Source organism: Corythoichthys intestinalis, chromosome 4 (genome assembly GCF_030265065.1).
Source record: "Corythoichthys intestinalis isolate RoL2023-P3 chromosome 4, ASM3026506v1, whole genome shotgun sequence".
Classification (NCBI taxonomy): Eukaryota; Metazoa; Chordata; class Actinopteri; order Syngnathiformes; family Syngnathidae; genus Corythoichthys; species Corythoichthys intestinalis.
Genome location: NC_080398.1, coordinates 3,050,146 through 3,070,000, shown reverse-complemented (window position 1 = coordinate 3,070,000; position 19,855 = coordinate 3,050,146). Strand labels below are relative to the sequence as shown.

The 19,855-nt window shown below is 36.7% G+C and overlaps 1 protein-coding gene across 1 annotated transcript in view; it reads right to left on the bottom strand.

Moving 5' to 3' along the window:
- Positions 1 to 1,333: 1,333 nt before the first annotated feature.
- The window catches only part of LOC130914710 (SH3 domain-binding protein 5-like), a 30,506-nt gene continuing 11,984 nt past the window's right edge, over positions 1,334 to 19,855 (bottom strand). The window contains exons 4-9 of the mRNA XM_057834146.1: positions 9,773 to 9,937; positions 9,567 to 9,697; positions 6,374 to 6,416; positions 6,117 to 6,303; positions 5,711 to 6,037; positions 1,334 to 1,961 (exon numbers count right to left, since the gene is read on the bottom strand). Of these exons, the coding sequence (XP_057690129.1) occupies positions 1,738 to 1,961; positions 5,711 to 6,037; positions 6,117 to 6,303; positions 6,374 to 6,416; positions 9,567 to 9,697; positions 9,773 to 9,937 (1,077 nt within the window). The 3' untranslated portion in view covers positions 1,334 to 1,737. The remainder of the gene's footprint in view (positions 1,962 to 5,710; positions 6,038 to 6,116; positions 6,304 to 6,373; positions 6,417 to 9,566; positions 9,698 to 9,772; positions 9,938 to 19,855) is intronic.

The window sequence follows — 19,855 nt, the reverse complement described above, 5'->3', positions numbered from 1 at the left end:
AATAACAGAACCATTTTAACTCCCAAATTTCCTGCCTTTCTGATAGCTGTCACATGAATAAAAAGAAAAGACATTCCTTCAGCTGTGTTATGTATTTGTCTGCATATCGTCCACCTTCCTTGCTCAGCAATTCTCAACTGGGTCTCATAGGTTTTTGGCCAAGACCATTAGTTTATCCACTATAGCAGGCTTGAGACAAGAACGTTGGCATTTAACAATGTTCCCACCTGTGCTAAAAAGCCTCTGATGGGGAGCTCGTAGCAGGAATGCATAGATACCTGCGTTTTAAATGGTCCCACGTTTGACAGATTACTTCTTGTTGAGGCAACCATGGCGAGGCACTGTCGACAGGGCTGTTTTTTGTCCCTTATAGTCTTGTTCTTGCCAAAATACTTCCAAAACTCCTTTTGGATACAGTCTTCCTTGCTCCTCCAACGTGTTGATTGCTTGCTTTCACTTTGAGAACGGGCCCTCCTCCCTCCGCTCTGCTGTTCGGCCCCTCCTCCCTCCACTCCGCTGTTGCAGGGGGAGGGGGAGGAGCCGATGACTTGCTGGAGAGAAAGAGAAACTGTGCGCTTTTTTCCCCTCTCCTTCCTCAAAACAAACGTTTGTGGATTAAAAAAAATGAAATTAAAAAACTATCGCACGTCCTTGCGATGGGACTATTGCACATGCGCACATCGCGATGGCGATGTTTAAACAATATATCGTTCAGGCCTAATATGTATGTATATATGTATATGTATATATATATATATATGTATGTGTGTGTATACATACACATATATACATATATATATCGTATCGGCCAGAATATAAGACGGCCTTGATTATAAGACAAACCCCCCTCTTTTTCAAGACTCAAGTTTGAAAAAAGACTTTTTGAACACCAAATTAATTATTCTGTAATCAGAAAATAATTACAGTACAGCTGAAACAAATGATTATAACAATACATTTGAGAGAAAAAGCATGTTATTTTGCCTCATTCAAATCTTAATATCTGAACATTTAAATATGTAAACTAAAGTGCAATCACATTCGTAAATGAATGGCTTCTGGTTTTTGAAATGTAAATAATAAGCCAATCTATTGTGATAAAACAAAATTGCAATAACTGCATTAACCATCAAAGTGAAGTCTTACTGTAACTGTAGTCTTGAAACAAATCTGAATAAGGAAAAACATTGCAATAAAACAATGCAAACTGGTTAAACTTCAGAGTAGCTGAGATCTGTCATGACAGAATATCGCTTCAATTATATCTGGCGCCATCTAGGGTCGTGAATGGGTATAACGTCTAGACCATGAATATAAGACGACCCCCGCTTTTTCAGTCTTATTTCAAAGCAAAAAACACACTTATATTCGGGCCAATACGGTAAATTATGTTTCCAGCACTGCTGCGACCCTCGTGAGGATAAGCGCTTCCGAAGATAATTGAATTTTTTTTTTCAACCAAAGATAGTTCCTTGCCATATAAAGGGTTAGGTCAGGTTAAGCATGAACTTTTGCATAGCTGTTCAATGTGGTGATTATTGTCACTGAATGGGTTAAAACAACTGAAGGCAAGTGGAAACAGTGCAACATTTTCTTTATTTAACAATCCCGCTTCATAACATATTCACCGCTTCCATCAAAATGGAAGACATCAACAAGGACAAAAAGTTAAACGTGACATTGAATACAAATAAAAAAAGTCATCATCAGTCTATGCTAGAACTTCTCATGGGTCCTTCACAGTCCTTTAACCACGACGGCCTTTTGCGCAAAGTTGTCCGTGTTTTTGGCGTCGCTGCGTTGGCGTCGCAGATTGAGGAAGCTGAACCGAGCTTCCAAGTTGAAGCTCCTCCTCCTCTTGGCCGCGCCGTTGTTGTTATTGTTGCGGTTGTCGGTGCTCCGGTTGCTGACCACGGCCGGCCCGTTGTCCAGCGTCACCTCGGCGCCTTCGGCTCGCTCGCCTACAATGGACAGCGAGAAACGATTAGTAAGTAAAAATTGTGTGTTTATTAGGTTGTGCTATTTATGCAGATGCTAGCGCTACGCTAACGCGACTGCTTATGGTATTCCTTAACATTAACAGCAAATGCTAACCGCTAACGTTAATTATAGCCTGCAACCGCTGGCATTGGCTACTCGTTGGATTTGGTGATGTATGTAATTTTTGCTAGACTTGGTCATGTACAGGCAGCCATTAGCTAGTCGATCGACCAATAGTTGACTAGTTCAACAAAAGTATTGGGACAAAACAAGAAGTATTGGGTTATTTTCAGTACAGAAAAATGCGGAGTCTCAAAGTATTGGGGCATGTAGTACAAAATTAACTGGAAGAAAATTTGCAGGTGTACTGGAGAAAGGTTTTGCCGAAAGTATTGGGACAAAATGTGAGGTGTAAACTGAAGTATTGCATCATTTCCAGGACAAAACAATGAAGTAAAACATGAGCGTTAGAAAAAATTGGAGAAAGTGCTTCAGAAAATGGAAGATTTGACAAAAGATTTTGGGCAGGAAAATTTGAACTGTGATCTAAAGGTATTGGGTCGTTTTCAGTACGGGAGAAATGTTGCAAGAAACTGGAATCTCAAAAGTATTGGGGCAAGTACTACAAAAAAGATGGAAGAAAATGTGCAGGTGGTAGGGGAAGGGTTTTGATAAAAGTTTGGAAAGGAAAATATGAAAAATGAATTAAAACATGGAGTGAGGGGAAAATGTTGCAAAAAATTGTTTTCTGAAAAGTAGAACGACAAGTACCCTACTTTCTGGAATATAAGGCGCACCTGACTATAAGCCGCCACCCACCAAATTTCACACAAAAAAGGCATTTGTTCATTGATAAGCTGCACTGGACAATAAGCCGCAGCTGTGCTCACTGTATTATGGGATATTTACATTAAAAGATATTAACCGGAAACACTTTTTTTTGACAGCGGCATCATAAGACTGTCATAAAACCAAATGAATCATTATGAAGCTTTGAAGATTAATTCAAGAAGCGTCATTTTGCCATCACTTCCCGCATGGGGGAGACAGTGAACCTCTGCTGCCACCTGCTGTCAACACTGTTGTCGTCCAACATGCCTCCTAGTATGCATTGCAGCTCTACAGATGTAAATAACATTCAAAATTCATGTTCTGTGCTAATAATTTCTTCAGTTACAGTTCCAGTGTTTTCATTAATTGCTAGTTAGCTACTTTATTTGACTGTGGCGCTATAAGACCGTCATAATTATGACATGACACTGCCATGAGCATTAATGAATGCTTATGAGAGATGTCAAATTATCTCACTTTTGACTGCATGTAAAAGATCCGAGCTGGACATAGAGTTGGTGATATAATTTGCTGGATGACATTTAGTGACATCTGTCATAAGCATTCATTGATGCTCATAATAGTGTCATGTCATAATTATGGCTGTCTTCTGGCAGTGTTATGACGCCGCTGTCAAATAAAGTGTTAGCTATTAACCCAAATAAATCAACATATAAGCCGCCTGCAGGATTCAAAATGAGGGGAAAAAGTAGCGGCCTATAGTCCGAATATTACGATACTACTACAATGGAGGGGAAAAAAATGCATTTGACAAAAGTATTGGGACAGGAAAATGAAGTCTGAACTAAAAATAATAGGTCGTTTTCAGTACAGAAAATGTGGCTAGAAACTGGAGTCTCAAAGGTATTGGGATAACTACTACAGCCAATGAAAGAAAATGTGCAGGTTTACTGGGGAAAAGATGGTTTTGACAAAAGGATTAGGACTAGAAAATAAAGTCTGAACTGAAGTAATGGGTCAAAATGTTCCTAGAACATGGATTCTGAAAATTATTGATACAAGTACTACCCAAAAAAAATGGATGAAAATTTGCAAGTTGACTGGACGAAAAAAAAGTGCTTTGCCAAAAGTATTGGGAAAGGAAAATATGAAGTTTGAACCGAAGTATTGCGTCATTTTCAGTACAGAAAAATATATAAGGGAAAGTACTCCAGCAAATAGAAGGGGGGAGGGGGGGTTTATCAAAAGTTTTCAGACAGGAAAATGTGAAGTTTGAATTAAAAAATGTTGGTTCATTTTCAGTACAGTACAAATGGAGCTTAGTGTTGGGACAGAACATGAATAAAAATGTGGCAATTGGACAGAAGTATTGGGACGCTTACAGGAATATATAGGGCAGTGGTTCTTAATCACGGTACGGTAAGTCTATGGGGTTCGGCGAAGGTAAAGAAACGCAGAGCCTTATTTTCGTACGCTGATTAAATCTAGGCTAAGTAGCTTTTTAGACTAGGTTTTGGACTGGTTTGCTCCCAATTTACAAGCTTAATCTATTTCTTTTCATTGCCAGCCCTCGATCTGTTTGGAGGAGGAACTACTTTGCTCAGTGGAAGGTTGACACACTTGGTATGAGAGATTATAGCAGACCAATGGGCAGCATGGTCTCAAATTTTGACCTGTTTATAAAACATGCTGACAAAATGAGAAGAATTTTTGACGGGAATTTGCTAAATTATTAGCTTGCTAGCGTAGATATGGCGGAAAACACAGAGGTGATTTGAAGTTCCGCTCTGAGACCCCCAATTTGGCCAACTTTCAAATGGTCTGATATGCATGTGTGATAATTCATTGGAAAGCTTTAAAATCTCAATATTCTGAGGGAAGAAAATTTTGAATGGGAGGGCATTTTTCCAAAAAAAAAAAAAATTTTTTTTTTAAACAGCAAAACCCTATCTGGAGGTGAGAGCACGCAAGAGCAGAATCAAAGACGCCATGACTAACGAGATATTATCGCGTAGATACAATTTTTGGGGGATTTTATGGGTGAAATATGGTAATATAACAAGCGTCACGATGCAGAAATCGCAGACATCAAGGAATGGTTGAGATGTTCTTTTTCATATATTTACCCTTTTAAATGTTTTTTCAATTTCTCTTTGTTTGGATCGATTATTTATCATCTAACCTATTGAAGAATATGCGATAGTAACAAAAAAATACAATTAAGCCATAGTTATGAGTAAGATATCCGTGACTTTTTTACAGACACCATTTTTTTCATTGTGACGAAATTTGTTTAAAAGTTTAAAATATGCGAGTGAATAATTTTTCGAAGTCGTTTTTTTTTTTTTAACGAAATATAAGACATCAATTAATGATTCTAAGCTAAAAAATGACAGACATTATGAATAATAAATATAATTAAATACCTGCGTTTTATGGCTGGGTTGAAACAAAAGCGGTTGCTCGACGTCTGTAAACGGGGGTTTTCAGGGTAAAACAGACAAATTAAAAATAGTTCGGGGGCTTAATGCGCCATGAATCTGCTATGGCAGCATATAGACATATTCTATCAAACACAACAGGTGTTTTGTCTTAAAATACAGCAGCTTTTTTTTAAAGAGGAGTGCAAGAGCAGAAACTGCTTTTTCAGTCTTGTCTGCGTTTTCCGCCATATATCGGTTTTGTATTTAAAAAAAAAAAATTTCTAAAATCTAATTACGAAGGGTTCAGTTAAGCTACATGAAAAACTTGTGGGGTTCAGTACTTTTAGCAAGGTTAAGAAACAGTGATATAGGGAAAATTTTGATTCAATTAATTTCAGTATATGTCCATTTTAAGTGGATTAGCAGACTTAGAGTTAAGTGAATTTAGTCAAAGGCATTAGGTGTATTGGGGCAAGTAAATTTTGTCTAAAATGTGATGTCTGGCCAAAACTCACCTCTTTCTACGTCGCACTCGGGCGACGAGGCCCCGCTGCAGTCGCTCCGAGGGCCGAGCACGGGCGAGATGAGGCCGAAGTCCGACAGGGAGACCGAGTTGGGCAGGTCCAAGCTGCGCGGCCTGGAGGGCGGCCCGGACGAAGGCGAGGAGGTGGAAGAAGAGCGGGAGGGCGTCGGCGACGGACAAGAAGTGGCGAAGGAGCACGGAGACGCCGCCTCCTTAGGGCTGTCCGGGGGGGAACCCAAACTGGACGTGGAACGCGTCTCCGAGTCTTCCTCGGAGGCGGCGACGCCGCCGGCTTCGTCATCCGAGCACATTGACATCACTGCGAAGGGAGATGAACTAATGTGGAATCGTCTTAACCTAAAATGGACGCTTCTTATTCATTCATTCATTCATCTTACTGGAAACGCCGTCCGACGACGGGTCGCCGTCCGAGCCGACGCCGCGCTCGCGCGGACCCATGACGGAGTTGCGACGGCGCTGGTGGATCTCGTCCGAGATGGCTTCCAAGTTCCCCAGGGCCGCCTTGTACTCGGCTTTGGCTCGGGATAGCTTAGCCTGCCGCTCGTCCACCGTCGCCTTCAGGGTCTGCGCGGAAATGTCGCCGTTAACGTGGCGAACGGGAAGCGTATTTAGAATGGCGTGGAGCGTCACGTACCTCGAGCTGCAGGTAGAACTTGGCTTTCATTTCAAAGTAGGGTCTGTAAAGGACAAAAAGGAACAGCGAGGGGAAAAAAATACAATTAAAATAATGTCCACGTTTTGAAAAATATTAAATAAAAATAGGAGTAGGAAAAAAAGTGAAATTTATAAGCAGGTGTTTTCAATACAAACTTTTTAATCAAAAAATATAATGCAAATTATATGTTATAAAAACGTTTAAAAATTAGACAAATTGTTTACATGAACTTAATTTAGAAAATAAAATAAGTAAAAAAAATAACGTACAAACACAAATTAAATCAAATTCATATATATTTTCAATAAAAAAAAAAATAATTGCAAAATAATTAGAAGAAAATTCAAAAGGAATTGTGTTTTTATTTAAAAATATTAAATGAACTTGAACGAAATTTATCATGAAATAGAAATAATGTTTTTTTTTTTTTTTTAAATAAGTCAAAGAACAAGACATAGAAATTAAATAAAATTCCATTAATATAAAATATTCAAAAGAAATTCAAATAAAACACTTTTCCCCCCAAAAAAAATTATTAAAAAAAAAAAAAAAAAATGAAAATAAAATTAAATGACATTTATAAGCAAGCATTCAAATTAAACAAAATGCAATAAATCAGAAATGTATATTTTCTTTATATATATTTTTTACATTTAAAAATATAAAAATGTATTATCAAAAAAAGTTTTGAAAATTAATAATTGTTTAAATTAGAAAATAAAACAAGTAGAAACAATAGAAATTAAATGAAATTCATAAATATTTCCAATTTTTAAAAAATTACAAAATGAGGGAAAAAACAAAATCATTTTTGTTTAAAATTATAAAAATTAATTTGTGAAGCAATTAAATTTATAATGAAAATTTGTAGCAGTAAAAATATTTTTCTTCAAAATTCGAAAGGTAATTTTTTTTTTCTTTTAATAAGCCAAAAAACAGTAACTAGAAATTATATGAAATTCATACATTTTTTTCAATTTAAAAAAATCCATAAATACAAAACAGTCAAAGGAAAGTACAATAGAAATGAAACCATTATATGAAAAAAAGTAAAAAGGATTCAAATGACATTTCTAAGCAGGCGTTTTCAATAAAAAATATTCAAATAAAATATGGTAAATAAGAAATTTAACTTTTGATTTTATATTTTTAAAAAATCCAAAAATATAATGAACATTTGTTACAAAAAATGTTTTAAAATTATTCATTTTAATAAGAAAATAGCAAGTGGTAAAAAATTAAGTAAAAGAGCACTAAATCGAAAGTAAATGAAATTAATATGAATTATATTTTCAATTTAAGAAAAATTCAATGATTGCAAAATAATTAGAAAACAAAAGTAACTATACCTTTTTAATTAAAAATATGAAATAAATTCGAAAGGAATTAAATGAAATTTATAATGAAAAGTTGTTGTAATATTAGAATGTTTCTTCAAAACTGGCACTTTGTTGTGTGGAGATACAGATCATAGCCCCGCCCAGGTATGTTTGGGGGCGTGTCCTGGTCATCAGGTCATTTGGGGACATTTCAGGGGGTGTCCTGGTCATATCAGGTCATTTGGGGGGGGCGTGTCCTAGTCATACAAGGTCATCTGGGGGGCGTGTCCTGGTCATGTCAGGTCATTTGGGGGACACGTCTTATTGATATCTGGTCATTTCCTGTTAATTTGGGGACAATTGTTATTTTTGCCATTGAAAATGAATGGGAAATTTGGCCGTCAATGGCCGTCAATGGAATCTTAGTACATTGGCATCAATAGAATCAACAAACATGGCGGTCAATTGAATTGAACAAAGTAAATGCCATTGAAAATGAATGGGAAAATTGGACATCCATGGCCGTCTATGGCATCCAAGTACATTGGTATCAATAGATCTGATATAGATGGCCATCAATGGCATCTGTCTAAATTGGCCTAAATGCAATGTTAATGTCATTGGGAATGAATGGGAAATTTGGACGTCCATGGCAGTCAATGGCATCGACTTCCATATGCATCAATGGGATGAAATGACTTTGAAAGGAATTAAATGAAATGTATAATGAAAAGTTGTTGTAATAAGGATGTTTTTTCAAAATAAGAAAAAATATTTTTAAAGAAATTTTAAAATAAGTGAAAGAACAGTAAATAGTAATTAAATTAAATTCCAAAATATTTAATTTAAAAAAATCTATGAATACAAAATAATCAAAAGAAAATTGAAAAAAAAAATTAATAATGAAAAGGAATTAAATGAAATGTATAATGAAAAGTTGCTGTAATAAGAATGTTTTTTCAAAATAAGAAAAAATATTTTTAAAGAAATTTTAAAATAAGTGAAAGAACAGTAAATAGTAATTAAATTAAATTCCAAAATATTTAATTTAAAAAAATCTATGAATACAAAATAATCAAAAGAAAATAGAAAAAAAAATTAATAATGAAAAGGAATTAAATGAAATTTATAATGAAAATTGTTGTAATAAGAATGTTTTTTCAAAATAAGAAAAAATATTTTTAAAGAAATTTTAAAATAAGTGAAAGAACAGTAAATAGTAATTAAATTAAATTCCAAAATATTTAATTAAAAAAAAATCTATAAATAAGAAAATAGAAAAAAAATTAATAATGAAAAGGAATTAAATGAAATTTTAAGCAGGCATTTTCAATACAAAATAAAAATTGAATCAATTAGAAATGTGAATTTTCATTGTTTAAAAAAAAAAAAAATTAATTATATTTTTATATCTACATACATACATCTACATACATATAATTTTTGATTTTATATATTTTTTTAAATTAAAAATATCAGAAAAAACATGTTTTCAGAATATGAAGAAAATCGTGAGTGAAAAACAGTCAACAGAAAGAAATTAAACAAGTAGAAGAAAATAGAAATTAAACAATTTCATTTCAAATATCACTCGAATTTGAAAAAATATTTTTTTTGATCGTATATATTAATTGTATATAACTGATAATTCATAAAATAAAATAAAACCATTTTGAATAAAAATATAAAAACAACTAAACAGGAAGAAATTGTGAATGAATAAATTAATAATTATTTTAGAATAATAAAAAAAATATATATTGATATATACACATTGATGCAACTGTTTCTTTGAATTATTTACGTTTTATTTCCCCAAAACAAACCACCTTCACCCCACGCGTGTGACTTACTTGGACTTCCCGATAGTGCGTTTGAGTTTCTTCTCCAGCTGCTTCATGCGCCCGATAGCCGCCGCGTGCTTTTCCGCCGTCTCCTTGTGTGCCGCCTCGCTTCTGGCCTTCTCTTGCTCCGCCTCCAACACCTGCCGGAGCCGATTGAATCTCATTAAGGCGTTTTTTTTTAGAAATAAAAAAAACGAGTCGGAGCCGGCGCCTACCCGCTGCGTGGCGTGGTTGAGCATCTCCTGCCAGGCTGAGTCGAAATGGCGTCGGTCCTCCTCCAGGAGGCGCTGCTCGGCCAGCGAGATGGTCTCCTTGGCGGCGCGGAGGACTTCGGAAGCTCTGTGAAAGTCCTGCGTGGCCTTCTGGGCTTCCAGCTGGGCCTGAACGACACCACCGGGTTCAGTTAAGGGTACTACAATTCCACCATTTTTATTGCCAAAAAATCACAACAACAGCACAAGCTAGAGAGCTAAACTCAATCAGCGTCACCGGTTATCGCGGCGTGACGCCGACAAGCGCCTCCCTGTCGTCCCCAGCTGACGTTGTGGACTAAAAGCAGCTCTGGAAATGCGAGGTTGGCTGAGGGCGTTGTTGTTTACCGTTATGATGTGGAGATTTATTTTCTTTAATACTTATTACAAGCATGACTGCATGACGCAATAGCCAAAAACAAGAGGTCAAGCGGGTTGATAAACAAGAGGAAAGCAGCCGACTCAGCTTTTGCCGCTGATCAAATTTGTGTTGCCTTGACCTAAATGAGTCATCTTTGTATCTTCACCGCACTTCATCTCGACACTACTGTACTGTTCATGTGTTTATCATAGTGACAATTTACCTTTGCTAGTCATATACTCTACTGCTGTTTTTATTTTTTTAGTCCCTCAATTTAGCTTAAAGAGGCACGAGCGTCATTGTAAACCATTTTAAACGGTTTCACGCATAAGGTAAGTGTAAATGGGAGTGTGCCATGGTTGTGTGTAGTTTTTTTATCTGATCGCAATCGCCTTTCGGAGTTGAATCATTCTGCAAACGGTAGGTTTTGAAATTGGTCGCACTGTGCCTTATTATGTAAGTACCTGCTCTCTTTGTTCTTCCTCCATGCTCACTTAAAAGCTTCTTAGACACGGAGAATAGGAATCCGAGTGTCCTTACAGGGCCTTTTGACCGAGAGAGCCAAAACACCCAACAGACAGTGAGGAGCAAACATTTATGACATTTTTCACTGAAAAAGTTAAGGACATCCACGACGACCTTGCTTAAACCCCCCATCCCAGCATGTCATCCGACTGGCACCTGTCCCCACGCCCATTCTCCTACTTAGACCTCCCCGTCGTTTGTTTTTTGCCTTGTTTTTAACCGTTGTCGACGAATAAATTGTCAACCTGTTTTGGGTGAGCCTTCTTCAAACTTTTGGAACATGGAGTCAGTACAAAGGGTTAACACTAGGGTTGTTCCCATCATGTTTTTTTGCTCCCGATCAGATCCCGATCGTTTTAGTTTGAGTATCTGCCAATCCCGATATTTCCCGATCCAATTGCTTTTTTTTGCTCCCGATTCAATTCCAATCATTCCCGATAATTTTTCCCAATCATGTACATTTTGGCAATGCATTAAGAAAAAAAATGAATAAAACTCTGACGAATATATACATTCAACATACAGTATATAAGTACTGTATTTGTTTATCATTAAAGATGCACCGATACCGACACTAGTATCGGCAGGGGGCGCCGATCCGGCCCAAAATGGTGGTATCGGCGAGTACCAACAAAGACGGCGCCGATACCATTTACCGGTTCATTATTACAACATTTGACCGCAGCCTTTTTTTTTTCTCCTGGCGCTCACTACACTTTGTCTCTGTGTTGTGTGATGACACGTGAACACCAAACAACTATCGCTATTGGCCTGCTCCAGACCAATGAGAACGGGCCAATAGCCACTTCTGACCAATGACATGGCCGGCATGGCGGCGGTCGGGAAATATTTCAAAATAGAAATCCCGTCAATTAAAATCAATGGCTGCGTGCAAGATTTGCGGCCTGAAAGTTTCGAGATGTGGAGTTAAATCGGCCAGTTTCAATACCTCGAACCTGATAAAACATGTGAAGACGAAACGTGAACGAACACGAGTTTGAGCCTGCAAGAGCAGGACTGCTATCCAGAGGAAGGGCGCTGGACAGGTGCAACAATCTCTGGTCAGTTCACTACGTCTACTTTACTTTTATTGTCTTTTACTGCAAGAAATGCTGCAGTAATTTGGGAACTGTTTCCAAAGTAGGGTTGCCACCTTTTAGAAATAGAAATAAGGGACCCACCCCCTCCCGAAAAAACGAGGCTAGTAGAGAGACGGGATGCTGTGGTCGATTATTATTACTTATAATTGTGAGCGTCCGCAAATGCGGAAAAAAGGTTGGACCGCGAAATGGACAACAAGCGGGGGATAAGTACAAGGGTTTAATGATTGCAAACAAAAAATAACACGCGATCGCGGGATAGTAGAAATAACAAAAGGAGTCGCTGACAGCAGGTCGACGGAGCTCAATACTAAAAACTGGAAGATTAACTAAGACGATAGGCAGCGAGCCAAAAAGCCAAAATAAAAACACTCAAATACCTGCACAGGGTAGAGGTTCCAAACGAGTGCAGCACACTAACAGAAAAAACCCAATGCAGGGGCGTAACAAGCAAATGTAGCGAGACTATAGTGCGAGATTTCAAACGGCGATCAGCAAAGCAAATATCACGGCAGCCTTCTCTGAGCTCACCCGTGCTTAAATGCTGCGTTGATAAGCCTGCATTGGATTCAGGTGCGACGTCAGGAACGCCCCCACTAACAGCCCAGCAACAAAACACAATCTAACCAGCAGCAGAATGTGACAATAATTTCATGAAAGTTGCACTGTTTGGCCTTTGAGAGGTTTAAAAAAAGTTTACTCACTTCATTCAGAGTTTATTTTTATGAACTTATTTTTACTTTCTTACTGTTGGGCTAGTATTATACTTTGTACTAGTCTTTTTCCTATTTTGCAAAGGTAAGCAACAGCCTGACAAAGCCTTGATAACAATGATTTCACATCCAATTATGTAGCTCTTTGGGAAGAAAAAAAAAAAAGAAAAAATATATAATCGGGGTGGTATCGGTATCGGCCGATACTGCACAGCCAGGTATCGGTATCGGGGCCAAAAAATGGTATCGGTGCAACACTATTTATTATGACAATAAATCCTCAAGATGGCATTTACATTATTAACATTCTTTCTGTGAGAGGGATCCACGGATAGAAAGACTTGTGACTTTGTATATTGTGACTAAATATTGCCATCTAGTGTATTTGTTGAGCTTTCAATAAATGATACTGTAGCCATGCCCAAATGCATGATGGGAAGTGGAACCATGACTGTGCGTAGTGCCACCAATTGATATATCTTCTCTGCGTTGGGAAATAACATAAGGTGTTAAGAAAAAGATCAATTGCCACCTTGCTTCCCCACATTGCTTCCCATGATATTTCTAATCGTAGGGAGAGGGATTTTAAGGCTTAAGCCAATTAAAAAAAGGCTCCAAAGGCTGCCAAAATTCACTCTACTCATTTTACGCTGCCTTTTATCTCTCTATATAGGCGCCATTACAGATTGTGCGCGACAATGCGTTGGTGGGTCGTGCAGCGCCAGCGCATGCATGAATTGCGTTAAATATTTTAACGTGATACATTTTTTAAAAAATTAATTACCGCCGTTATCGAGATAAATTTGATAACCCTACCTTAAGCCTGAACTAAACACTCTGGCTGAGTGTAACATATTATGTTTGTAACGTTAAATACAATTAGAAAACGATTTAATTAAAAAATAGATATATATATATAAAAAAAAGGCATATTTTTTTGCCAATTCCGATACTTTGAACATGACGTGACCGGACCCGATCGATCGGCATCCCGGGACATCTCTAGTTAACACGGGAGTGAACGTGCGGAATCTTGGCCCCCCACTGGTCGGCTTGCGGAAGCGGTGCCAGAGGAACAGCATTTCGTTCAGTTGGCGCTGTTTCCGCGGCTTGGTGGGGGGTTAGGGGGGCAAATTCCTTTACCCGCAATGAAGAAATGCTTTGCTCATTGTGCTCACAATTAAGGAATGTTTTTCTTGAAGAAGGCTTGAAGACTCTTGCCTTCCCAAGGGCAGAAGCAACAAGAGACAGTTTTGCTTTGCTGGAATGTGCTGACACACATGTATTAATCCCACCTACATGCAGACACATAGCCAAACAAATTCATAGAGGTGTTGCCCGCTTTGCTCCCCATCCTTTTAAGGTTGAACCCTCTCTTGTTGCTAGGGCCATCCCAAATAAAAAGAGACGTGAAGGAGGAGGAGTTTTTTTTTTTTTTTTTTTTAAAGAACGATTGCGGAAGCTGTATAGTTTCCCTCCTTCTCCTTGCAAGCTTATCAGCAAAATTGAGTGCCTCCTTATTTTGGGTAATATTATAAATGTCGTCCTAAGGATTCGTATTTGAACATTTGTATCCAAAGTAGGTATTATAAAGGTATTTTCATTTTAATTACGCTTTTGGGTACATGAGCATTTGATTATATACGTAATGATCGTAAAAAAAAGTCTTAACAACTGGGAAGGCTCTCTGGGAACACGTCACAGGCAGCACAGTACCGTAGTATTCTGTCTAGGGCTGCAGCTATCGATTTTTTTAGTAGTCGATTAATCGATGAACCAGTTAGTTCGAATAATCGAGTAATCGGATAAGGAACATGAAAAATTTAAATACCTGAGCCTCAAACGGTATAATTTTTAAAAAAATATGAGGATCTATGTACAACAAAAGAACAATTGGCTAACTTACATAGCATAAGTCCGCTAGCTTAAATGCTATCGTTTTTTTATAATGCTCTTAACAAATGCTTCAGACATATTCTGACAAAAAATATAAATATACCTATAAACTAAATAACTAATGCATTAAAAAACATTAGCTTACACAAAAACTTGGTTTATGTTGGTCTTAACAGGGAGCAGTTAATTCAGCCATGTGAAATGAGGCAGACCAGAGGGCAGTGTATCCACCCTAATCAATAAAACTAAATGCAAACGAAATGACTAATGCATTAAAAAACATTAGCTTAAAGAAAAACTTGGTTTACGTTGGTCTTCACAGGGAGCAGTTGAATTCAGCTATGTAAAATGAGGCAGACCTGAGGGCAGTGTATCCACCCTAATCAATAAAACTAAATGCAAACACTTTCAAAATAAACCATTACAACGTCACTTTAATTAAACGAATACTCGAAGTTAAAAAATGTAATTTGAATAGTTAATCAATTAATCGTTGCTGCGCTAATTCTGTCCAAAGCGTCAGTCAATTTCAACACACGCTAATTGGTCCTGTGAAACATAATGAAAACCGGACATTTTCATGAATTTATAAAATCCTGCCGGACGCACTGGACAGGATGTGAAAAGTGGACATGGCCGGGTCAAAAGAGGTCACCCTACTGTATTCACACAGTTCATGTGCTTGTCATAGTGACAATTTACCTTTGCTAGTCGTATACTCTACTGCTGTTTTTTTTAGTCCCACGATTCGGCTAAAAGAGGCACGAGAGTCATTGTACGCCATTTTAATCGGTTTCATACACAAGGTAAGTCAAAATGGGAGTGTGCCATGGTTGTGTGTAGTTTTTTCATTTGATCGCAATCGCGTTTCGGGGTTAAATCATTCTGCAAACGGTAAATTTTGAAATTCGTCGCACTGTGCCTTATTATGTAACTACCTGCTCTCTTTGTTTTCCCTCCACACTGACTTACAAGTTGATTAGACACAGGAAATAAGAATCCAAGTGTCCTTATAGGGCCTCTTGACTGAGAGAGCCATAAAACCCAACATACAGTGAGGAGCAGAAGTATTTGCACCCCTTGTGATTTTGCAGGTTCACCAACTTAGAAAATATGTAAAGGTCTGAAATTTCAATCCTAATTTCCACTTATAGAGACTTAATGTAAAAAAGTATTTGATACACTGCCAATGGGAAAACCCATTATCTTTCCATTCCAACAATAATTTACAGAAAAATATGGCATATTTTATAGATGGTTTGAATTGCGATTAATTACAATTAATTATTTTTTAAGCTGTAATTAACTCGATTAAAATTTTTAATCGTTTGACGGCCCTAGTTTTTTTTCTCTCCATTGGGCATTTTATGGCTGGGGCGACTTATACTCACTCGGGCTTGTAGTCCGAAAAATATGGTACCTCTCGTTTGTGGTTTTAATCTGTCTCGCAAAATCTGATTTCTATGCTTCGGGACTGTTCAGACTACAAGACAGCCATCCAGTTTCAATCTGGATGGGCTTAATATCAAATATTATTTTATAATATAATTTTCTTCCGCTCCCGAACTGCGTGTCGTCATCTTCGGTTCATTTGAGAGAATTCGACTCTGACCGTTTTTCAAGGCAGACTCCTAAGCAGATAATCACAAATCAGCAATTTCCCGCCAACTCAAAGCAGACATGCAGAAAACACAAATCTAGATTTTATCTTCCAGGGGACTTAGGATGAAATGGAAATGCGTCGCCGCTAGCGCCTCGCACCAATATCTACTCGCGGAACTCTTGTTTCTTATCCTCGGACAGAAATTAAATATAATTTTTACTTGGTAACAACATGAAGAGAAGGCGCTTCAGTGTCGAGGCAGAGATATTTTTAACCGACGCAAACAGCATCAGGGGGTTGGATAATTGCGTCAAGGCTGTCTTGTGCAGGACTTCAAAAGGCAGCATCAGTGTGTTCCAAAAAAACAAGTCTTTTTAAGCGAACAACAAGGCTCCGTACCTATGCTGGCGATGTAAACCAAATTTTCGAAACAAAGTTGTTTCAGCTCATATACGCTTGTGTAGGCATTTGTAATTAAGTTTACAGCTCCAGTTTGTGGAGTTACGTGTGAGTGATTCGCTATGACAATTGTGAACACGTTAGCGTTTGTAGCATTTAAGCTAGCAGACTTTTGTTAGGCTAATTTAATCGACAAAATTTACATGTTGATCAGACTACATGGACGTTTGAACACCAACTGTTTGGTGTCAAGTGTTTTATTGTTAAAATACGTGTCATTTTTGAACAAAAGTGTACATATGTGTGTTACAGCTTTACAAATTGTCAAAAGTAAAGGAAGTCAAAAGCTTCGAATTGCCTTGTTTAGTGTCTGTCAAGCTGAAAAACTTCACGTTTAGTGAGGACAGAACAGAAAACCTGAGATACTGTGAGGTACAACAAGGTACTGTTTACGCGACTAAAAAACAAAAACAAAGAACAACTGGAGACAAACTGCAGGACGAGACTGGCATCGTAAAGTCAAAATCGTGAAAGTATGTCGTAACCTGGAGACTACCAATAATTAAAACAATACGCAATTTAAAAAAATTAAATTATAGCTAAAAATCTGAATGCAAAAAAAAAATCATAAAAAGGTTTTAAAAGAAAAAAAAAAGAATTATAAAAAAATATATATATTATTTTCCCCAGTTTAAAAAATAAATTGAAATTTTTTTCTATTAAAAAATTGTTTATTTTAAAAATCTTTTTATACATTTAGGATTGCTGGTCCATAGACTTCATAATGTATTGACATGACACATTCCCCATTCACTGAGTCACGCCTCCCCGAAGGGGGGCCGTCCCACACTCCGCTTCATTTATTAGCAGTCGGTCACATGCAGCGATCTAACGCCGGATTTAGGTTGAAAAGTACGAAAGCAAGAAATTAGCAGCTACAGCATTGGCATTATACTTCACAATATTTATGTAAAATAACTGCTAACTGCACGTTTTTTTTGCTTTTAACTAAGAATCGAGAGGACTTTTTAACTCCATATCTATAAGGAATTCAGGGATTTAGGCATTTATTCACAAGAATTTAACGGAAAAAGCTCTTTGTTTACATATGGCGGCCGCTAATTTGTTTACCAAATAGCATCATAGTTCGCAATATTTACGTAAAATAAATTCTAACTGCACTTTTTTTTTTGCTTTTAACCAACAATCGAGACTGTTTTGTGTCCATATCTATAAAGAATTAAGGGATTTAAGCATTTATTCACAAGAATTTAACGGAAAAAGCTCTTTGTTTACATATGGCGGCCGCTAATTTGCTTACCGAAGAGCATCATAGTTCGCAATATTTACGTAAAATAAATGATAACTGCATGGTTTTTTTGCTTTTAACCAATAATTGAGACTGTTTTACGTCCATATCTATAAAGTATACAGGGATTTAAGCATTTATCCACCATAATTTAACGGAAAAAGCTCTTTGTTTACGCTATACGGCGGCCGCTAATTTGCTTACCTAGTAGCATCATAGTTTGCAATATTTACGTAAAATAAATGATAACGGCACTTTTTTGTTGTTGTTTTTAACCAAGAATCGAGACTGTTACGTCCATATTTATAAAGAATTTAGGGATTTAAGCATTTATTCACAAGAATTTAACGGAAAAAGCTCCTTGTTTACATATGTCGGCCGCTAAATTGCTTACCGACAAGCATCATAGTTTGCAATATTTACGTAAAATAAATTCTAACTGCACAGTTTTTTTGCTTTTAACCAAGAATCGAGACTGTTTTACATCCATATCTATAAAGAATACAGGGATTTAAGCATTTATACTAGAGATGCACGATAATATCGGTCACCGATAATTATCGGCCGATAATGGCAATTATGACGTCACACAGATAATCCAGATAAAGCGAAGTTCAACCGATAATGCAATCCGATAATTATATACTTGATTTAGCCTCCAAATGTGCGCAATCAACAGTTTTGTCCAATTCTGATAGTTTTAAGGAGGTGTTTTTGCAGTGTAGTAATTTGATATATATGTTAGGAATGGCTTACTTTTAAAGGCATTTTTGTGCAACTTGGGTGTTTACTCTCTAAGTAATTGTTGCCAAAAGCTTACCATTACACAATGTCATTGCCATTGTTTATATGTTGGAATTTACGACTTGTTCACATTTGATGTGCAAAAAAAAAAAACATTTGATCTTTGTATACGTTAACATTTTACATACATATTTGAATAGAATTATCGGCGTGACATTATCGGTTATCGGGTGGAAGGGGCAGGAAATTATCGGTTATCGATATCGGTTGAAAAATGTATTATCGTGCATCACTAATTCATACACAAGAATTTAACGGAAAAAGCTCTTTTACATATGGCAGCTGCTATATGCTTACCGACTAGCATCATAGTTTGCAATATTTACGTAAAATAAATGATAACTGCACGTTTTTTTTGCTTTTAACCAATTATTGAGACTGTTTTACGTCCATATCTAAAAAGAATACAGGGATTTAAGCATTTATCCACCAAAATTTAACGGAAAAAGCTCTTTGTTTACATATGGCGGCCGCTAATTTGCTTACCGACGAGCATCATAGTTTGCAATATTTATGTAAAATAAATGCTAACTGCAAGTTTTTTTTGCTTTTAACCAAGAATCGAAACTGTTTTGCGTCCATATCTATAAAGAATTAAGGGATTTAAGCAGTTATTCACAAAAATTTAACGGAAAAAGCTCTTTTATATATGGCAGCCGCTATATGCTTACCGACTAGCATCATAGTTTGCAATATTTACGTAAAATAAATGCTAACTGCACGTTTTTTTTTTTTGCTTTTAACCAATAATTGAGACTGTTTTACGTCCATATCTATAAAGAATACAGGGATTTAAGCATTTATCCACCATAATTTAACAGAAAAAGCTCTTTGTTTACACTACACGGCGGCCGCTAATTTGCTTACCGACTAGCATCATAGTTTGCAATATTTACGTAAAATAAATAATAACGGCACTTTTTTTGTTGTTGTTGCTTTTAACCAAGAATCGAGACTGTTACATCTATGTTTATAAAGAATTTAGGGATTTAAGCATTTATTCACAAGAATTTAACGGAAAAAGCTCTTTGTTTACATATGTCGGCCGCTAATTTGCTTACCGACAAGCATCATCGTTCGCAATATTTACGCAAAATAAACGCTAACTGCACAGTTTTTTTGCTTTTAACCAAAAATCGAGACTGTTTTACGTCCATATCTATAAAGAATACAAGGATTTAAGCATTTATTCACAAGTATTCAACGGAAAAAGCTTTTTTACATATGGCAGCCGCTATATGCTTACCGACTAGCATCATAGTTTGCAATATTTACGTCAAATAAATGCTAACTGCACGTTTTTTTTTGCTTTTAACCAATAATTGAGACTGTTTTAT